This window comes from Battus philenor, unplaced genomic scaffold (assembly GCF_028537555.1).
Source record: "Battus philenor isolate CCGP_79_NKW_IND1 unplaced genomic scaffold, ilBatPhil1.0.hap1 SCAF_30, whole genome shotgun sequence".
Taxonomy (NCBI): domain Eukaryota; kingdom Metazoa; phylum Arthropoda; class Insecta; order Lepidoptera; family Papilionidae; genus Battus; species Battus philenor.
In genome coordinates, this window is record NW_027181694.1 from 2,576,293 (window position 1) to 2,600,077 (window position 23,785).

Below are 23,785 nucleotides of genomic sequence, written 5' to 3' on the forward strand. Positions count from 1 at the left end.
TTGTGCTATTTAAGGTTGTTCATCAATTTTCGTCTATTTTACATGGGAGTATTACTTTTTGTTGTGATTCGAAAGTTATTGGGTATTATTCGGTTAGTTCAAAAGTCTTGAAAAATAGTTGATATTAAATAGAAAAATGGAGCAAGATGTGGATAAACAATACCGCAAAGTCTGCAATACCTGTCTGAGCTCGGATCGGGATTTAATGATATTTGAGGAACACACAGAAGTCTTCCAAATATTTCGGCTGCTAATGTTTGATTTCGCGGGCGAAGTGAGTATTTTTTTAGTTTTGAACTTTATAATTAAATTATTAAAGTGTAATTATTTTGATATGGTTATAAATAATGCTTATTAAATAGGTCTATATACTTTAAAAATTATTTTAATTTAGTAATAAACTTAAAACGCTAAATAAATATATGTTGTGTTTACGAAAAAATTTTAATTTATCAAATATTTTTAATTAAACAAGACTAATTTAAGCCAATTGTAGAAATAGAACTTTTTTGGTTGTCATATATATGATCACTATGATACATAATACATGTACGATAATACGTATATAAAATTAATTTATATATTTCATGGTAATGCGACATGCCAGTAGCTTCTGATAGTTTAAAGTCTGCAAGGATAGACAGATAACAGTAATTTATTTTGGTATATCTTAATACGTAGTTCGAAAACAATTTTTATTAGTAATTTGTGACTACATTATTATTTCTGAAACCATTAATTTTTGTGTAAGGTGTATCATTCTTAAATTGATGAATAACAAACTACACATTCACCTCTTTTAAGCTTTTCACACCTATTTCCAATCACCTATATACCCAAAATAGTTGCTATTACACTGGATTAATAATTATATTAGTTGATCAAGTTATGGTTCCTTGCAGTCACCCTGGAATTGGAATTGAATAACATTCTAAGCAGTCTTTTGAAGTTTAAAGAATTTGCACTCATTGGATCCAAGGAGTGTTACCATGAGCAATCATAAAGCACATCATTTTCTTATTTAGTGTAATGTAGTGATGTTGTGATCACTTTATATAAGGTGATTGAAAATATGTACAAAACTTTTTGCTGTCAAATGAGCCTAATTTTCACCCTTTTTAAGTGTTACATTTATAACCAATCACCACACATATCCAGAGATAAAAAGATTAATGCATCTCTACTTGTCATTGTAGTGTACTGCTAGTGTGTGTGATAAGTTGTTGTCATCATCATTTAGCCATAAGATGTCCACTACTGGACTAAGGCTTCTTCCTTAGATTTCCAATTTGACTGGTTGGAAGTACTCTCCATCCAGCACCTTCAACAACCTGAATAAGGTTGTTTATGCACCTTGTGAGGGATGTCTTGCTGCATTTGCTGAAATGTAAATTCCAGAATGTTAAGGCGCAAGTGGCCATTGGTTAGTGATAAGAATCTACATCTGCATTGAGTGGCAGCCCAGTGGTTGAGGACTGAGACTCGTAATCATAGGTTGTGGATTTGATTCTTAGGATACAATGTTGTATAATTCACAATTTGTGCATTAATTATATATGATTGCCATTGCTATTTTAGTACTGTCAGCTGTTTTGGGTCACCAATTTAGTGTTGCATGTTTAAAAAAAGATGTTTCGATTGAGAGTGATTTTATTTCGAAAAATGACTTCTATTTATATTTGCGAATGAGGGCGTTCCATTTGGCGTCTCTTTCGCGCACTTTAAGAAGGGAATGCCGCATAAAACGCGGGTTTTTCATGTCATCTCCAAGCCGCGGCCACCCGCCTAGGCGAGTGGTTTAGGAAATGGAGTATAAACGTTAATCCTGACAAAAGCTAGGCGATTATATTTTCGCGTCTACTTTCGACCCCCCGGACACGCAAGCACAAGCCCCTCGCCGACCGGGGCACCGTCACCCTGTTCGACCGGCCCATCCTTTGGAAGGATTCGGTCAAATGCCTCGGGGTCACCTTCGACTCCAAACTAACATTTAAATAACATATTCGCCAAGTCAGGAATAAAGCCTCTCACATCCTCAGTAGGCTTTGCCCTATCATTTGATTTTCAAGCAAACTGTCCCTTAGGCACAAGCTGCACTTGTACAAGGCTTGCGTAAGACCAATTTTCTCTTACGCGAGCGTTGTATTCGCGCACGCCGCACCCACCGCCATCAACGCTCTACAGACGCTCCAAAACCGCTTCACCCGGATAACAACGGGGTCGGATTGGTTCCAGCGCAACGTTGACCTCCATTGCGACCTCAAACTCCCCACGGTCCAAGAGTTCTTTCTGGCTTGCTCAAAAACTTAGTTTGAGTAGGCCTCCGCACATGCCAATCCCCTAATAGATAGCGTCTCACGCTGCTCCCCCCGCACATCAATCAGTAAAGACCAAGAGACGTCCTAAAGACGTTCTCCGCACGCCCATCAGAGGGTTCCCATGGAACACTCGCCACACCGCAACCCCTGCAGACACTCAGCAAGCGCAAACCTCTCAACATCATCAGCAACCACTGCACCTGCAACACTTTACACAGGTCGTCGCGTTCTATATAACAAAACAAAACACCTACCGCGCCACAACACCCGCTTTTAGTAAGCGGCCGCCCGCTCCCTAACCGCGAACAGCGTGGGCGAACCGTAATTGGATCCGGATCCCTTTTCGGGCCGAAAAGGGATCCGTCCGTGCTGCCGGACAAGCACACTCCAGCAACACACCCCGTCAAAGCTTTACCGCGAAGAGCCTTAATAACGTACGAGCGTCCCCATGCAACTGGTAGGCGCAAATTACTAATATTCAATTAAAAATCAATCAATGTAAATCCGGAATTTATTTTACGTAAAAGTTAAACTTTAATTAAAATAATATTAATATAAAATTTAAAAAGTAAAAGTTAAACTTTAAATTGGCAGCCTGTGCAAGTGTGCATTTTTAATTTGTCAACTTATTGACACCAGGTATAGAAATTATGTAGATTGGCAGGTTTAAGTGGCAGTTGTGAGACTAACAAATGGATGCCAGATTCTTAACTTTCTGGAGTGAAGACTATGGAGCTACAAGTACAGTGTATGATATCCACCCACTGGATGAATATTATAAATATAACCGATAAATTTAATAGGAAAATGCTGGATGCTTTGTATCAGTCTTATTGGAAATCATTAGGAGAGAGCCCTATTTCCAGTAGTGAATGTCCTAGGGCTTTAATAATAAATTTACAAAATTGTGTTTTCAGTTGGATCCATTGTCTGACCATATACAACTTTGTTGGGAATGTACCGCAATCATGAGGAAATTTAACAAATTCAAGAAAAGGGTACATGCAGCTCAGGTGAACCTCCAAGTCCTCACGACTAGTGGATCTCAGGAGGTATTGTGGTATTTTACAGTTCATTTTGAGTTTTGTTATGTTAATTTCACAATAATATATACCAGTGGTGAGCAAGTTCTTTGATAGTCGGACTCATTTTTCTAAATTTGAAAATTTTCACGAACCTCATTTAAATACACATTTAAAAGGGTATATTTTTTTTTACAGAAATTATATTTATTAAAAAAATATAAACAAAAGTACAAAATATTTATAGAATTTAGGTAGTAAGGATTGACACAGATAATTATTTCAAATTAGATAAATGGTGCTGATAGGATAGATAAATTAGTGAATATTTCAAATACTGGTTAGAATTATGATCCCTAAAATAATCTTTCAAAGAGCTGCATATGGCTCGCGAACCGCAGGTTGGCCACCCTTGATATATTACAATTAACGTCTTTACTTAAGACTAATGATGTAAGGATGTGTTTATATGTAGATAAAAATTTTCATTGTTCAGGACGCGTATTCTGATTTTTCTGTTTATCATTCCTACTAACACTATGGTTTTCTTATTTTTGGACTAATTTTTTATCGCGAGAAATAACTGTGTGCTATTTGTAATGCAATTTTATAAATATTTGCAATTGAATGTATGATAATTCTTTCACATAAAAATACATTTTGTTACAAATCAGATCATGTTTTAACATTTAATTTCAATTATTGTACTGTAATTTTAAATATGAACATAGCATCGTTTGAAACATATATTACGGATCTAGTTGACGGAAGTGCAGTACCTCGGTCGCCATATTGAGTTTTTCGAAGTAACGTCATATATTTTTCCAAAATACTGAGCAGAAATGAAATTTCATTGTGCAGACCATGTTTTCTAATGTTAATGTTTATTGTTCGTTTACTGTACAATTTTAATTTTTATTATGGAATTTAATACTACTTAATGTCTCAGACTATTGTAAACACATGACGGAATACCAAGCATACATAGTTAGTAAGCATATAGTTATTAGGACGACGTTTCCATCTACTAAGTCGATGAGAAAATAAACATACACATAAAATGTTACTTGCTCACCTTTTTTAAAAAAGAGGCTACATGTAAACACATTTTTACATTTTTTTTGTAAATGTTGGTGCCCATTAAGAAAGTCAATCGTTTGTCTCAATATCTTACAAAAGTATTGAAGAGACTGCAATGGAATTTGGAATGACTTCATTTCTTCCTTTATGAACTGAGAAGATGATAAATCCAATATATTTGCACAAATCTTAAAAAATTACTCGCGTGTAAACACATTTTCACTTTTAGCATTGTAAACACACCTTAATTTGTAGATTAGATAGATTTTAAAATTATGATTTAAAATTTATTGGCGGACTAACAATTTTGATATTTTACAGATCGTGGATCATACATACTTGTCACAGTGTCTGTCATCTCTGGAATCCATTTCGAAAAGGGGTTATGATAAAATATATTTTGATCATACAACAAAAATCTTGACGGAGTGGTCACCGCAGTACATTGCAATTAGTACAACAGATAATGTTAAAAATGAGAGCTATGATATCGCTCAAGCGGTGAGAGAGAATATTAATTTGGAATTAGAAGAGAATATATTGGGAGGTGAGCATTATAACTTGAAACAACTATGGTTAACTGTTCTGTGGGCGACTGCATGGTATTACAATACTCTCCTATCTCATCCCTCCATCTCTCATTGTCTCTGAAATATCTTGTAATAAACTTAATAAGTTTATAAAAGAAAAACCTTTAAATATCCCTTGTTTCTGTAACACGGGTATCTGTGATACATAATAAGCCATTGTACTTAGATAGTGTCAATTTTAAATTTGAGATATAAGGAAACTATGTGTCTTCTGAATCCCACACCTAGCATAAGCACACTGTTCCGTTTCATTCTAGAATGTGACACTTCCCGTGTCCACCAGCTTTGATACCAGTTCATTCATTTGCTAGCAGTCATGTCTGGTAATATCTGCAATGATTTCATATGTCACAATAAAGATCTTTATATCATTGTATATAAATTTGTTGCTCATATAATAATTTATAATATAGTTGGAATGATTTTTTAATTGATTATATTACTCGGGAATAAATAGCTTTCTATAGCATTAAAGATATTATAAAAGTTACCACAAAATAAAATATATCAGAGAGTATTTCAATTCCTCGTAATGTTAAGTTGAAGTATGCCATTATAAGGGAAATCAATCTAATTCTAATTGTTATAAAAATGGACTCTTGTTACATTCTTATTAAGTAAGAAAAGGACCAATATTTAGCCACTTCCGCACATGCAGTAGTAGTCGTGCAACAAAGTGCACAGCCCTCCAGCCCGCTGACAAATGCGTATGCGGCAAAACAATGCGAATCACACAACTGCCACCGCCAAATCACTCAACACATGTTTACCCCTCCTGAACGAAACATAACTCCTGAAGATGCCCCATGGAAGAAGTGCGGTATTGGCTAAATATTGGTCCTATTCTTACTTTGAATGGACTTTCGCAAAGTAATGCCTGATTCCATTAAACATTCTAATTATGTGATTTCTGTATTTTTAATAATAAAATGAATAATTACCTATTTAAATGACTTGTAGTGAATTTACCTATGACCATTAAAAAGAAACTATCTCAAAACCTATTTTATTATATTTCTGCTTGCACAAATTACCAAATGTGATTTGATGTTGAGTGCTTTTCTTTATACTAAAATAAATTTCAACTGTTCAAAATTATTTACTACTTATTTATCTTATTATCTTACTTGTGCTAAAAGTGATATGTAGAAGTATTTCATATGACAAAGTTATTTACACATCATCAAAATTATTTCAGCCCTAAAATGTCCACTGTTGGACATTGGCATCACCCTGAGATTTCAAATATTTCCAGTTGGAGGTTTAGCATCCTGTGTCTTCCAATGTTGAGAATAAGGGTCATATGATAGTGTTGCCATTATAAAATTTCAGGCATAACATTAGAAAATGCAACGACAGTTCCCCACATTGTTATCAACGCAGAACCTTTGGTATCTCAGGAGGTATACAAGCATACCGAGTTTGTACTACCGGAACTTACTATCAGGTATGGATAATCAAGGATAGAAAGTAAGCTACCATGAACATAGCCTTCGGAGTTACGAGTATTTATAGTTTGAGCCCTTAATGTCCACTACCTTCAGTGATGTGGCAGACAATTCATCATTAAGTGGCAGATTACAAGACATTAAATAAATAGCTGTTGGGGTCATGAAGTTCTAGACGAGACCACTTACCCACAAGCAACATCCAGCAAAAAGGTTGACAGTCTATGACATGCAACCTCTGTAAAGTAGTCGAAAGACGCTGAATGCACGTGTCCTCTTGGCATCTTATTGAAAATATATAGAGAAGGCCTATGTCCAGTTCTGGATGAAATGATGATGATATTTGTAGATGAACGAAATCAACCGGGAACAAAGAGCAAATAATAAGTACAGAAAGCTGCTAGGGCCTAAGAGTCGAGATGCAGGCCTCTTTGAACTAGTCCTAGAAATTCAATGCGGGAGGTCTATGTCCAGCAGTGAACATTGTATATCTGAAATGTTAATGAGAATGCAAATGTATGCGCGGGATATATTATTGCATATATGCTAGCTAGGTATGGATGGCATGTTCTTAACAATCACCATGAATAATATTGAATGTATTAAATAAGTAATAATATTTATGCAGTTTGAAATTCCAGCACAATGGACAAAGCAAACACACTCCTGGATGATGAACAAAAGGATGGCACGGGTGATAAACCGGATTTGAAAGCTGGTTACATAACAGAGTATATGAACGAAGAAGATATGCTGGCATTTAGGTGAGTTCAGCCGCTAAAACTAATCTATATATGTGTTTCTGTATATATATGTGTGTATTATATGTTTGTGTATGTGTATATATATGTACTGACTCATCATGATATCTCTTAAACTATGAGAGTTGGTAACTCAAAATTTAGTAGGAATATTCCTTTCGCTAACTACAAGTCAGATTTTAAATTTTCCCCACAAGGAAGTTGAGGAAGAATTCATTAATAAATTATTTTCAAACTACAAATATAAAACTTGGCCAAAATATGTTCCTTTCGTGTGTTAAAAATTACCAATAATGGATTTTTAGTGGGTCGAGAACAACTTGTCTTAGATAAAGGGTGTTTGGTTACAGGTGTAATATATGTATGGATGTATAGGTCATTTGCCGTCAATTAGTAGTACATGCTTCAAAAATCTAATCTGGAACAATGTTAATAACAAAGATAATATAGCTAGGAAAAGCTTTTAAAAATATGGTTACTAGATATTAAAATTAATTATTAATTTTCTTTTTCTACAGACTTTTTACTACCGGAAGTTTTTAGCCTGTCATATTTCAATAATTTCAAGTGGATCAAAATACAGGTTGATTTAAAATAGGTGTAAAAACATTAAACCATTATGCTGACTAGCGTGCTATACATACACTGCTTTATAGCATTTATAACTATAACCAATGACCCTGTATAGGAATACATCTGTGGTGTCCGTTTGAACGCAACCAATCTCATTATTTAAGAACGCATCTATTTTTCTACTCTGTCTTTGACTGTGTATTTCGATCTCTCTGACGCGTTGCAATGACGACTAGAAGGCAAGAAAAGATTTATAAGATTTTTGTACACAGATTTTTAAACTGTGATATTTTAAGTTTAAAACATTCGTCAAGTGTTTTGCTTACGTTGAATTACCTACTATGGGACGCTGGGTCTGCACCAACAACCAACCCTCACACCTTCATCTGAAATAGTAACTGAAATTTAGCTAACTCTTTTTCTTACTAAATTATGAATATGTTAAGTAATATTTCTAAAACTTTGATTTTGAGATAGGGTGGCTTTTACATCTATAACCAATCATCCTGTATAATTTTACTTAATTATTCCAGAGAGGAAGCAAAGGAAAAAATCCAATATGCAAGTGCAGTGTATAAATGTGAGTTGTGTATTGTGGGCTTCTACAACCAGCAGCAAGTTAAAGAGCATTACGTTTCTGCGCATAAAGCTGTGAGTATATACTTGCCTATAACCTGATCTATATAGGAAGGTCCAATAGTTTTTGTACAAGACAATATCCATCTGTCAGTTGCATGAGTGTGCCTCGCTCACTTCCACTTTAGATGAACAATTTTTCAAACTACATCAGAGACTTTGATTCTTCTTTGGATTTCATTTCTTATTCGATCTCACAGCGAAACTCCGGGCATAGCCTACGTTGCTGTCTTGGGGACCTTAAACTGTTTAGGCCCATCGTAAAAGACCACAAGTTGGATCCATAAGCCATCACGAGCAACAAATTGGCTGATGTATAAAAAGTAACAAAGTATAAAGGGAATGGAAGAGAATGAGAAGGACCGCAGAGGAATGAATGAAAGACAAGAGAGGAATGAATGAAATAACAATGTCCCAGCTTGCACATGGTAGTTGAACGAAAACGGGGGGCCATAAAAACATATTAGTCAAAGACCCTTCTCTTCATATATTAAATTATTTTAGTAGCTTACTATACCTATCCCCCGATTTACACGGTAGATACATTCCTGAGGAAAACGTGTTAACCGAAAATTAAAAATTCGTCAAATCGAGAAGCTTGCAGAAATTGCATAATTTTGCTATTTAACAGTTGTGATTCTTTTCAATATTTTTAGGTGTACACAGAAATAAAAATAAAATTCAATGACAAGTTAAAATATTTAATATATTACGGAAACACTGTTTTTTTTTTTAATTGCAATACATTAAACAGAAGAACAAAAAATAAAACCAAAGGTGTTTTATTATCCTTTATCACTTTCTGAAACTGTAAAACTTTCACTCAAATACAATTTTCCGTAGATAAAACTTTAATATTAAGCAAAGAAATACAGACACAGTGTGCGTGTACAGCAAGTCAGCACATAAGTTCGGGATTCCCCGTGAAATGTGTACACAGCACACGTGTTCAATCACAGTAGCATTTAGTAGAGTGCAGTAAAAACAAAAAAAAACTTATTTGGAAAACCGTGTAAAAGCGAAAACGTGTAAAACGAGTACCGTGTAAATTGGGGGATAGGTGTATTTATAATGTTAGAATAATTGATACAAAAGTGCAAAATAAACACATATTGTTTACTTGAATAAAGATATTTTGTATCGCTTATCTTAAGTGGCATTGGATTGCACACATCACTTGTACAACAAAGTGCAACTGGATCTGAAAGATTCTCGTGTTGTGACCACAAGTTGATAGACGCGACCTATGTAGGTGGAACAACGACATTGTTAAGATCCATCATAATGGCGATCCTATAATATGGTGATGATGATGGTTTTGTATTTAATGAAGAAGAAAAACAATATTTGTCTTTCCTTTGATTCCAGAGACCCGGTACCGTGGCGTGTAAGATCTGCTTCGTGTTTGTGGAAGAGGATAAGCAGTCCCAGCACCTGCAGAGTCACTACGTGCGTCACGTGTGTCGCATGTGCGGCCACGCGGAGGGCAGTGCACAGCTGGCGCAGGTGCACGTGCACTCGCACCTTGATAGGAAGACACCACGATCGCTAATCAAGATTGGGGACGCCGCACTTGAGAAAAAGGTGACAACTTTAAGTCTCTTAACAAAATTTTTGATGTTAAATAAATACCTGCAACTAACATTTAAATTTTTTTTTGTAAAAGAGACATTTTTCATTTTACCAAATTCCACTTGCAATAGGATTGAGAGATTTTATAGAAAATGTTTTTCCAAAATTTCACACTTTAGCCCTTATAAGTACAGTAAAAGCTTTTTAGTCACGCTTTCTTCGTTCATTTCTTCGTTGGTATTTCCTGTATAAAAAACTAATTTAATCGATCTAACAAGTATATACATAACAATAAAATGATTCCATTAGGTATTAACCAATATCCTAAATGCTGTCAAATGGACTAATGAAAAAAGTAAAATAAAACTATAAATATATAGATATCGCCGAGGACATTGACGTAAGCCGCCTTCACCGTGACGGTGTCTTTGAGAATGTAAACAAACAGAATGAAAGCAACCTTATTACTCAACAAATAAAGTATATTTTTGGAAGAAATTTGACATAGAAAAATGCATGGTAAACATAAAAGTATCATTGGAAGAACTAATGCCATGCATGTTGATGTCATGCTGGAATAAACTGTGGCCTTCTCTGACTGCGGTAAATGAAGAATCTGTGCAAGTTCAAACTTTCATTGCAATCAGTCAAAGAGAATGGAATAGGACGAGATGAGTTCGAACAGGAGAACACGAATCAAGTGACATTCAGAAATTGCATGAAATGCAAGATGAAGATTTGACTGAATCTGTCTCGAAGGAAATGTTTAATTCACAGCCCATTGAAGAAGAGGCTTCAACTAGTACTGAATGTGACATGTAATTTGAAAAATCTTAGCGAAGGTCTAAGGATTTCTTTATAACCATTGACCCATCTGTGGAACGAAGTCTTATGTTCTATTTTGTAAATTGTATAGCAGCTTTTAAAATCTGCCAAGCGAGAGAAAATTACAAAATTCTTTAAACCATTGTTTAATTTAAGATAATTAATCAAAATGTTCAAAAAATTCAATTAAATTGATTTTTTTTTCGTCACCTAGGAACATATCCCACATAATCCCTTATAAATACTTTCTGTATTCACGGTTTCTGTATTCGCGGCATATTTATGGAACACATGAATAAAGAGATTTTACTATATATAGTTTGGCAACAATAATTTGTTTGTCATGTTAAAAATCACACACACATAAGATGTGCACAGTGTGGGCCATACGGAGTAGACCAAAGACAGTTAATCATATACAGGGTAATTGGTTATGGGTGAAAAAACTTGAATTGTGAATGTTTAGCTTATTTGTCAGCAAAAAGCTCTGAAAATTTTACACTCTTTCTAATAAACTTTTATAAAGTGGTCACTCTGAAATATGTCACATTAGTTTATTTTTTTCTTTTGGAATGTAACAAGTCAATGGCTTTTGGCAGTACAGTCTGCAATGACATTTTAAAAATAATAAATTTTAATATTTCAATATTTATTATTTGTTAAACCTGTTCAAAAGCCTCAAAGATTTTTGCTGACCTATTGTCTAAACAATCTTCCGGTTAAAACTTTTACTTGTATATGTATTAATTTGAAACCATTGAAATATTGTCAAGAAGTGAATGTAGAGAAACATGTTTTATTTCAGAGCCGGAAAAGGAAGCAGAAAGAAGAATCATCACCATCTTCAAATACGGAACCTCAGAACTTGAGGAAACTGTTATCTAAAACCACGATCGTCGGCTATAAATGTCTGGAATGTGATATGTTCTTTAAGTAAGTGATTTGATTATAACGTCACAGTCATTTCTTCATTTCTGACCATTACGTCCGTGTCTCCCAAGCTCTCTCCATACTATGCTATTTTCTGCTTACTGCAGAACAATAGTGATAAAGAGTCAAGAAATTGGTTTGACTTGACCAGATAAGCAGATAGGCGATCGTCCAGGCCTTTTACTATTTAAATTCCTTATTACCGAGTGTAGTTATCTCTATATATTGTCTGTTATTTTCATTTATAATTTTTTTCCGTAAAACATGCCTTTTTAATATTTTTGATTTACGTCAAATTTTTGACGACTGTCAAATTTTTACTAAATACAAGTATTTCAAGTTACTATGATAAAATGTAGAGTCTTCACTATGTTATTACCAATTTATTAATTCAAATTCCTCTGTAAAAACCTTTTTTATCTTAATTATATAAATAAAGAATAACATTTTCCACTACTTATCTATTTTAATCAAAAATTACATTTTAAAATCTATGTTATCAAATTAATAGTCATTACGGAATAGCATATCAAATTCTACTAATCTCTTATTTATATGTTTGTTAAGGCATAAGAAAGGTTTTTATGGAAAATATGAAATAAAATTGTTGGTAATAAAATAAAAAACTCTTAATTTCTTATAAACACCACAAAGTTAATTGAAACACCTTTACCTAGACAAATTTTGACAGTCGTCAAAAACTATTATTTGAATTATTCTCTTCTCAGTCATCTGTCTGTTTTTAAATGTCATGTCCGTCTTGAAACAGAATCGATGACAAGCTCTCTCCATACTATTCTAAACTCGGCTTTCTATAGAGAATAAGCAATGGAGAAGCTTATAAGATGATCCTCCACATAATCTTCAACTGTCTAATTTTATATAACCAATATTTATTTTCCATGTAAAATTCCTGTTCATCACCACATTTTATCATCAATTCCTTTCGGGTACGGTGTAAGGATTTACCTTGATGCACAGCCGTGTATAGAAAATGACAAGTATCCATTATATCCCTAAAATCACCAGAGTCCCCGAAAGTATCAAACGCAGATATTTCAGTATTAAATTGATTTTAAGTTATGGCCTAAAATTTCTACAACGGTGACTAGCCAGTTGACGCAGTGTGGATACCCCCTAATTAGGAATACCACATGCCCTGTCTTCCCCCCCAGAGGCAGAGCATCTTGAACATCCGGAAGATTTCCCCCCAAAACCAAAAAAAAACGTCCACTACTAGGTGGACCGCATCTGGTGGTAAAATTTTGTTTAATTTCTCAATATTCCTTAAGAAGTCTTTACTAAATTTTAAGAAAGATTTAGTTAAAATATATTTATTCAGATTACATAAATTTTCAGGAATTCTCGGGCGAGAAAGAATCACGTCGCAAGGTTCCATAGAGAAGGACTTCAATGTGATCACTGCAAGAAGAGATTTGTCAACAAAACCACCCTTGCGACTCATCTTAAGTAAATATTTCCACTTTACTTGATATAGAAAATTCCTTGTAAATACTGGACTAATGAATCACCTTTTATTTATCTTTTATCTTTCTCTATCTTCTCAAAATTCTGATTACCACCATATCAGGATTGTCTTGAGAATTAAGCATGTCTCATCACAATCTTCCTCTTAAGATAACATTTGTCTCCTTCATAATTAAAACCGCCTCTATTTTATAAATCTTTTCCCTACCTATCTTTTAAATCTTCTTCACATCTACTACCTAAATCTTTACACCTTTTACCACCTAAATCTTCTCATCTACCATCTAAGTCTACGCTTCCATCCACCACCTAAATTTCTCCATCCACCACCAAGATTTAGGTGGCAGAAAAAGGGAATGTTTAGGTAGAATAGGTAATCTAGACCTTCTTCTCATGTACTACCTTAATGTTTCTCTTGTGTACTACCTAAATCTTTTGCTCACGTACCACCTAAATCTTTCCTTAACTATTCTCCTCATGTACCGCCTAAATCTTGTCATCTGTCTCTTAAATCTTCCCCAAATCTACCATCTAAACTTCGGTTCCATCCACCGTATAAATTACCTCATACACCACCAAGATTTAGGTGATAGAAAAGGAGAATATTTAGGTAGGTAACCTAGATCTTCTCTTCATCTACCATCTAAATATCTCACCTAATATTTCAATCACATCTCCATGGATCAAGTAAATCTTCTCATTTACCATCTACACCTTCACTCCATCTACCTCTAAATATAGTTCTGACCTTCATGGTGTGTCCTCGCGTATAGACTGCACGAAGGTCCACCGCCGCGAGAGGAGTGTCCCGTCTGCCACAAGATGGTGCGCGTGATCCAGCTGAAGTACCACGTGCAGCGGCACCAGAGCAAGGGCCGGTACGAGTGCGCCGACTGCTGCAAGCTGTTCTCCCACCTCACCACCTACCACGCGCATCTCAAGTACTCGAGAGCCCATGCATCCGACCAGGTCTTTAAGTGAGTACTTACCCCTCCTGTACTTATCACTACCTGATATCAAAGAATGTGATGAAGAAAGACTACGTGTGTAAGGACTGTAAATTGAAAAAAGTAGTAGATATTGTAAAGAACCGGTGAAGAGAATATAAATAAAAAAGAATAATGATGGTAAAAATATTTGTAAATAATTCCCTGACCCGTAAGATAGGAGGTACGTGTTGCCCCCAAAAAAGGCGCCGTAATAAACCCTCCTGTACTTTTTAGTTTTAACCTACTTGAATGAAGCATATATGTGTAAGCGTATACACACACACACATATATATAGAAATAATTCGACAAATAATCGGCGCCAAAAATGGTCGTTTAAAGAGCCTTATGTGGCTTGCGAACCGCAGTTTTGCCACCCCTGCTATATATAATTAATTTATTTTATCTGTGTCATTTTCTAGATTTCCCTGTCCAATGTGCAACAAGGGTTACCCCACGAAGGAAGCCATGCAAGACCATTTCAACTACCAGCATCTCGGGAAGACATCTCATAAATGTCCCATTTGTGATAAGGTATTATTTTATAAATTAAAAACCTTACTTTGCAAACTTAAGGAAACACTCCCTCAAGTCTCTAGGTCTCATGTTACCAAAGATATCATGATGACTCCATACATAGGTGAAAATGTCTATCTGCTGCCTCCTTCCCAAACTTAATAAAAGTCAGTTATGGTCAACAAGGACAGTCGCGGCACCTTACTAGTTCTGCAGAAGGTTCATAGGAAAGACCATTAAAAAGAACAAGTAGGCAAAAAACAATTGTTTGTTGACTTTTAAAGATAAACGCTTCAATCTGTGATAAATATAGAGAAAATAAGAATGTTAAAATGAAATTAGCAAATAAAGATATAAAAATAAAGCAAACAGAACAAAATGTAAATCTGTAGTATTCTTATGGAAAGGCAATGTAAGTTGATGAAAGGATTAGAAATAAATAATCTGCATCGCAAGGCATTATAATTGTGGAGAAGAATCGGGAAGAATCTACAACAATACATGTTTTAATAAAGTTTAACATAGATTTATGCATACACACTATCAGTTATAGCCTAAATTGAAATCATATCATAATCAAGCGAATTCACTGCCAAGGAGTGTCATTTAAATATTTGTTTATTGAATAATAACCTTCGCCTGTCAAATTCTTTATTTAACATATGCTATATACATATGTCATAAGAGAGCTATGACGATTTTTCCAGCAGCAAGTTTTGAATCTTTTCAAAAATTTACCGGTATACTGACTCTCTAATTCAGAGGGGAAGGTTACTAATTGACATCTAATGAATTGTCTCTTCTCTCGTTCAGCCAATAGCGTCCAGAGCCAATGTGGAGAAACATATGATGAGAGTTCACGGGGAGAAAAAGGAAAAACCACGGAACCACGTCTGCCAGCAGTGCGGGAAAGGATTCACTGTGAGTATAACTCAGAGAAGAATGTTCCAATTATCATCATAAATTCAGACGAAAGATTTCCACTGTCGGACATAAGCAACCCACATAGATTTCCGATAAGACCAGTAGGTACCAGCTTGCATCCAGCATCTTCAGACACACCTACAGGATGTTTGGTTTATTTATAAATAAATCAAAATTCGTATTACTACATATTAAAGTTAATTATTGTTTACTATCTGTCTACAGACTTTGTAATGCCTAAAGTTATTGGACTGTCTATTGTATTAGTAAAAAAAAATATTGAATTATATTTCTTAGTGATAATAGGTTTAAAGATTTTGCTGATAAATAAGCTATCTATTTATTCAATCCTTTAAAGCCTTTAGATATAGAGCATAGAGAATATAGTACAGTTTAAACCACAGATAATTGTAGTGCGAGTTAGAAATGTAAAGATGCGGTTACATGCGAATTTTTTAACATATACACAAGTAACAATTTATATCAATTATTATCTGATTCACTGCAATAAAGAAAATTAACAGTAGAAGAATATAATTCTTCTTCATTATCAGGACAAGAAGGCCCTCAACCAACACGAGGTGATTCATTCCGGTGAACGTCCACTATCCTGCGACATCTGTCACCAGACCTTCAAGCAGAAAGCCTCGCTCTACACACACAAGAAGAGGGTTCACAACGTTGTTCCAATTAGACGCGTCGTCGAGTTTATCGACACTAAAAGCAATACATAACCGTAGAAGAGAGTGATAAAGGAACCGAGAAGAGAAATAAAAAAGAGAAGATAGAGTTACAGAGGCAAGCAATTTTAATTTATAAGTGTAACATTGTTTATTAAGCTCAAAAGGATAATAATAATTATTATATGTTATGCCCAGCGGCTTGAAAGCTCTAACTGGTAGTTGGCAAGCCACATAGCGCAGAACAGATGAGTTAGAAAACCTCTGCCCACAAGGTGGACAGACGGCCTTGTTAAGGTCACAGTGGAAAGGCGTATGTCCAGCGTAGGGCATCAACCCACAAAGTGGAAAAACAGCTTTGTTAACTTCACCTGAATACGCTGATTTACGAGGTCTAGGCCCATCAGTGGGACGTCCTTCGATTGAAATGATCATAATAGATTGTATAATCATTTCACAGCGTGGTCGCCGGAAGACGCTACATACAGACCACTTCCAATCAGACCTATCAGAAATATATTGGGAATGCTTATGTCCAGCTGTGGAACTCCTACGGATGAAATGATAATGAATCAATTTAATCCGAAAAAATATCTTTTTATTAAAACCTTGGTAGAATGCAGCTAAATAAAAACTAGATGGCGTTGTTCTTAATTAAAAAAAGATTCAATACATATTGGATAATCAGACATGTTTGCAAGTTAAAAGTAATTGAAGCTAAAAAAGTATAGAGATGACTAATAATTGTTGGTAATATCATCCAGGTTGTAATATTTTGGATACAAAAATGTATTCCATAATAGCCAACCTCACTAACATATTGATAATATATTATCTGGATTAGACTAGGATAGTATACAAAAGTGGCTTCCATAATAAGGCAACCCGTCAAGTGTAAATATATGTCGGAATATCTAATATTTAGTGATAATTACTTGCACATTTTTGACAGTCATATTAATCACAGACCTTGCAGCTGTCTTGTGTCATTAGTTGCCACAGATAATATAACAGATAGCACCAATTACACAGATTAAAAACACTAGGCTTAACTTACAGATATGTATATTTATAGTTAATGACAATGGCTTGTTAATTAATTTTTAAAGTAAAACCTGCCAATTTGGTCGATGCTATTTTATATTAAATTTTAAAATTAAAAATACACGTAAAACTATATTATAAATGAAAAGCAATATAGAATTTAAATATGACAAGTTTTAAACGGTGGTAGGTTTTTCATCGTGCCCACTGTTGGGATATGTGTCTTCTTATAGATGATATTGGAGGATTTTAACTATCTTAAATGTAAGAAGCTACATTTTATTTATTTTTGTCGTTTCGTTAAAATTCACATAGAATCGAACATATGAGACATGATGACATGCTCACTCGGTGTTTAGCACTAGTCGGTGTAACATTACTCCTGAGGATGCCCCGTGGAGGGGTGAAACACGTGTTGGATTAACGGTGGTAGTTGTGTTTCGCATTGTTTACCGCACGCGCTGGCGGGCGGTGCACTTCATTGCACAACTACTGCTGCATAGCGGAAGTAGCTATATATTAGTCCCTTTCTTACATGATCACAAATCCATCCAACTAACCTAAGGTTAAGGATTGTGGAATTCAAATAAATACACAGATCATGAACCTAGGTCTCTCATTTGTAAGGATGACTTGACATATTCTAATAAAATTGTATCTTAAAAATTATGTGGGTACTTGTAAATCTCAGATATTTTTTTTAGAAATACCCTCGATTTATTTCTCGAATTTCAACTACCAAATGGCTTAGCAAATACAGTAACGGGATATTGGGATTATATCCGTACTCGAAATAAAAACGAAGTTGAACTTTATATTCATAATGGGTTTCGAACCTTGGAGTAAAGACGTTAGATAGTCGAAATATATAAACATCACAAAATATATTATATTGTTGATAATAAATGCCTTTTATTGCATTAAATTATATTTTGTTTTATTTTATCACCATTCATATTGTACCTACTCTAATCATAAATTTTGTCACTGGCTGTTTACATACATTTAAAAAAAATTTGAATTTCGAACATTAGCTTCCACTATAAAAAATAGACTTCGTTCCCAACATTATTGTATGTTTTTTTAGTTAGAAATTATTTGTTTTGAAAATAGAATGGGGCTCTAAAGAGAATAGAGTTGCAGTAATTGCACTGTACAAAGCAGGTAAGAAGCCAGTGGACATTTTTGATACATTGAAAAAGCTAGGGATTAGCCGAATGTTTGTGTATCGTAACATCCAAAGGTACACTGAAACCATGTCTGTTGATGACCGTGAGAGATCCGGCCGGCCGTGCTCTGTTCGAACAAACCAGGCCGTTAATGAAGTCTAGGCCAGAATTCGTCGAAATCCCATAAGTAAGCAGAAAATCCTGTCCAGAGAAACGAGGATCCCACCGAGGACACTTTCTCGGGTTATCAAACAAAACTTAGGTCTAGGTGCTTACCGGAGATACACGGGACATACCTTAAATCAGGCACGAAAACAAAAGAGAGTCGAAAGATCAAAACAGCTGTTACTTCGATACGCGGACAAAAAAGGCAAAAATTGTCTTTACTAATGAAAAAATATTTACTTTATTGGAGATAAACAGTAACAAAAGCCAGGAAGAAGGTACAAACTTAGAAGCTTAGAAATATAAAATTAGTTACAGTTGTTACCTTATAACTATCTCATTTAGAACATATAATGATTTATAGTCAAACAACGAAAAAACAAATAAAAACATTACCAAACAGGGATCAAAGACTATGGTTTATATATTTATATTATGGTTGAAATTTTATTGTATGTACTCGATAATTTCGAACGAAATTGTGTTTTAAAAGATACGAGAGAACACGAGAATATATCAATATCACTAACATATGAATTGTGGAGGTCACACATTCTGTATAAGGGTGCACGTTTACCGATATTTGTCCTAGCCGTTGATAAAAAAGAGAGATCTAGAACGCGTTCTTGCTGCAGGAATTCGAAAGTTTACCTCGGACAACAGTTCCTAACAGTTAACATTGCCACCACAAATATTTTTAAGTGTAGTGGCGTCCATTAGAGAACGTCGATCCTAACAACTAATAATTTACAATTGAAGAGCACTACAACAAATAAAATGATCGAATGTATGCACACATCTCTAAAGAAGCTTCCGAAGTAGTATGAAAAGTTCGGCAAAACCATCATTCAGCATACGTCATGGTTTGGGGGGAATACTCCTACCAAGAGGTTACAAAACTCCATTTTTGTTTCATTCAGCCAAAGTATATCAAGATACCGTGTTAGAAGCGATAGCTAAACCTCTCAACAACACCTTATTCAATAACGAATTGTGGACACAACAGGATTCAGCCCCGGGTCATAAGGCGCGCCCTACCCAAATTTGGCTCGATCAAAATGTTTCAGACTTTATAAAGACTGATGGTTGGCTTTCGGCTAGTCCGGACTTAAATCCTTTGGACTATAAATTGTGATCTGTGCTAGAGGACATGGTCTGCTCTAAGCGTCACCCAAATATTGAGTCGCTCGAGAAATATTTGGAGGCAGCAGTGACCAAGTTTCCAATGGAAACCGTTCGTAAATCCATCGACGCATGGCCCGACCGTTTAAAAGCGTCCGTTAAAGCTAAAGATGGATATCTTGAAAACTAGTTTAGTACGATAACATATCTTTTTCACTCTACATAATCACATATAAAACTTTAAAATGAATTTTTTTTTTAGAAATTATCGGTTATTTTCTTTGTAATAGAACTTATGGTTAAAATAGGTACTTCGTGGTTATAGGGAGAGCTGGGTTCAAGATTTCTTTACGTGACCAAATCTGAAAAGAGGATTGGTAAGTTGTGACAGTGCGCAGAACAGATAGCCGCTGGAGCCTTAACCCTTTCCACTCCAAGGCTGTTATGTAGCATCGATAAAATTTAATTGAATTATAGTATCTTGTGATTCTAGAATATGTTTCATTTATTCGTGATTCAAACATTTTAGTAACAAATATCTTTCCTGTTTTAAAATTTTCCGCAAAAAGAAGTATTACACCATGTCGAGTATCACTCGACAGTGGAGCTTGTGGAACAAAATCAGTGTCGAGTGACACTCGACATTGGTGTGGAAAGGGTTAAGATTCCAGAATCTTAACCTGTTCCTGATCTCCACTCCAGAGTGGAGATCAGGAACAGGTAAATGCAAAGTATGACTACTTCCTACTTGGTGGATAGACAATTTGGTTAAGGTTGTCGAAAGATGCCGGATGAAAGAATGCTTCCAAGACTTCTAATTGTTGACCAATGGGGATGTCCAAGTCTAACGGTGGGTCTTTTACTACTGAAAATTGACGATGAATTTACAGAATAAATATCTCGTCAGATAAATTAATTTCCGTAAGTAAGTGTAAGTACGTAAAGAAACTATAATTTGTATATCGGTTAATATTATCTATGTGTTCCATAGATGGCGCTGCAAGCAAATATTGAAGTGACGTTAATACAATTTTAAAAAGGGAACATAGTGAAATGTCGGAATTATGATAGTAAAAATATTCGAGTAGTAAATATTTAGCAATAAACTTATATATTGTTTTGCTTTTTATTCGCGTCAAAAATAATACAAAAGCATTTTGATTCCAGCCCCCTTGTTTTAAATAATTTTTAACCCAATACTGTAAGTGATTACAGTTAAAGCCACTTATTTGCGTTTTCATTATTCGCAGATTAAAAAAAATGCAAGCCAATTTCTATATTGGCAGCTAAAAATTTATTTGTTCGCGGATCTTATAAATAAATACATAATAATACTTCGCAAATGAACTCATAAAAAGTAAAATAAAAAAGATTTCGCTGAGGATTTTGACACAAGCCGCTTTTGCCGACTTTGGTGTTTTTAAGAATGTAAACAATGAAAGCAACCTTATTACTCATGAAATAGGCATATTTTTAAACGTTGCTGTTCCGTACTATGGTAAAACGCCTTCAACAAGCAATGGAAACGTGACATTTAATTTGAAAAATCTTAGTGAAGGTATAAAAATGGAAAATCAGCTTTTCGATTTCTTTATGAACATTGACTTATCTGCGGAACGAAGTCTTATGTTCAAGAGGCAAATCGCTAATGCGACTGCTGCGTCAGTCTGAAGGAGCTTTTAAAAATTACCAAGCGAGAGAAAAATTACAAAATTCTTCAAGCCCTTGTGATAATTGATCGAAATGTTCAAAAACATCAATTATTATTATTTTTTTTTGTCGCCCAGAAACATATCTCTCCCATATAGGTTACCATTCCGCATTCACGGTTTGCACGGCATATTTATGGAACATGCCCCGCGAATAAACAGCTTTTACTTTATTCACAATTTACTCTTGAAACCTAGTTCGGACTATGCTAGTACTTTAGTCGAGCAGCGAGTACTTTAGTAGCTAAACATGTCAAAACCAAAAATTTTGTGAGTTGATCTATTTTATTTTATTTCAAGCGGACGAGTGGCACCTTCCACAAGTCCGAAACTGTAAAATTAGTTAAGTTCATTAGTTGTAAAAATATCGTTTCGCTGGAGCGAAGAAAAAACTTCAAAATTTGTTTCCAAATATGTAGAATATGAATGCTTGCAGAATATTAAGTCTCCGCATTACAGTTTCGTACCCATAGATCAGAGTTCCCCAAACTTTTTTGTGTCGTAGACCCCTTGCCATGTTTTTCCGTGTTGGATAGACCCCCTACTTACCTGATATTGATTTCCTGTAAATTTCTAACTGTAATGAAGTTTAGTGTTAAAAACTTAAAGTAAAAACACATGGTAATTTATATATTTATTAATTGAATTTAAATTAAAACTACTCAAAATAAAATTTTGTATGTTATGTAAAATATACGTAACATTAAATAAACATAAAATAAACTGTAAATAAAATAACATAAGCAATAAGTCATAATTTAGTGAGAAGGATGAACCTGATGCTTTAATAATAAATTACTAAGAAATAAATAGCACTATCGAGGACCCCCATTTTCATTTCATGGACCCCCAAATTTTTTTTCGCTGACGTAGACCCCTTGCAGGTAGGTTGTCATAGACCCCTAGGGTCGATAGTCGATATAGACCACTTTGGGAATCACTGCCATTGATTCTTTGTCGCTCAAATTTCCTCGTCTACGTCATATAAAATGACCGTTACAAATAGTTTAATTAGTTTATTTCATTTATTGTGTCGTAAGCTCTTTGTAACACCACTCACATGATCAAAGAGACAGCCTTAAGGAGTAAAAGAAGACGGATATACGGGAGATGTACTATTTCATTTGTCAAGCATCTGTTTAGGCTGGAAACGCATAGTGTAGTGTAGTGTAGCTTTGGTAACGAGGAAGTTCTTCCCAGACGCTGTCTTTGCCTATCGCTTACTTCAAGTTGAGTTGGACACAGTTCTGGTCCAAATGTTAACTGGCCTTTATACCTTTTTAAGGCAGAGGCGATATATTTACCACCAACAAAAATTTTGCTTATCTTTCTATGTGAGTTATCTATGGAGTCCTAATTTGTTGCACTGGCAACTAACGAGGTATGCCTTATTTATATTAAGAAAAAAAAATGACGTTTGTGTGACATATTTTTCTCGGCGCCACTAGCTGTCAAAAAATTGCGATTTTTTGAATTTTGAAAGAAAATTTGTTACTCCGTGAATCTTCATATTTTTCAGTTGAAAAAAGGTAAGAATCTGTTTTTTATTATGTATTTATGTTTATTCTTCAAGTTGTTTGCTATACCTTAGTAGAAGTTTCTATAGAACTTAGAAGTGAAAAGACTTTTTACTCGATGGGAAAAATATTCCCGCTGCCCGTGGCGTTTTATGTACACTTGTTGAACTAGTTCCTTCTTTCCTCAGATTTTCATAAAAAATGCCGCGCTATTTGAATGAAAATGATATTGAAAAGATATTGGAGTAGAATAGTAGTAGTAGCGAAGAATCGGACATCTATTTTTCATCCCCCTAAACGTTAAGGGTTTTTTTAGACAATTTTTTTTATGCTACGGCATTGAAAAATACATACAACCCTAAATTCTCACCCTTCTACGATTAACCCTTATTTTTTAAGTTTTTTTTTAATCTTTCGTATAAATAACATACATGGCAAAATAATGTTTGCGGGATCAGCTAGTCATACATAGATAACATCTTCTAATAATAATCTATTAACGCACAGTGTACCAAAGAGCAATGAAAAGGGCATTACTCGGATTTTCGCCGCCAGATCGTATTAGAAATCACATCACCAACGTAACTCGATGAATTGCTCATCTGAAATGGGAGCAGGCGGGGCACCTAGCTGCAACCAATGGTCGTTGAGGTCAAAAGGTTCTCTAGTGGCGACCACGAGTCGGTAGACCCCCCCCCCCTCCCCACAA

The 23,785-nt window shown here is 34.9% G+C and overlaps 1 protein-coding gene across 1 annotated transcript; it reads left to right on the forward strand.

Annotated features, from left to right (window-relative positions):
- Positions 1 to 8: 8 nt before the first annotated feature.
- On the forward strand, positions 9 to 16,622 carry LOC137927371 (zinc finger protein 58-like). The gene is made up of 13 exons (XM_068771166.1): positions 9 to 274; positions 3,236 to 3,370; positions 4,742 to 4,967; positions 6,343 to 6,457; positions 7,100 to 7,222; positions 8,326 to 8,443; positions 9,797 to 10,012; positions 11,631 to 11,758; positions 13,115 to 13,225; positions 14,017 to 14,220; positions 14,653 to 14,764; positions 15,560 to 15,667; positions 16,225 to 16,622. Exons 1-13 carry the CDS (start codon positions 137 to 139, stop codon positions 16,402 to 16,404), a joined length of 1,914 nt encoding a protein of 637 aa, XP_068627267.1. The 5' UTR covers positions 9 to 136; the 3' UTR covers positions 16,405 to 16,622.
- The last annotated feature ends 7,163 nt before the right edge of the window (positions 16,623 to 23,785 follow it).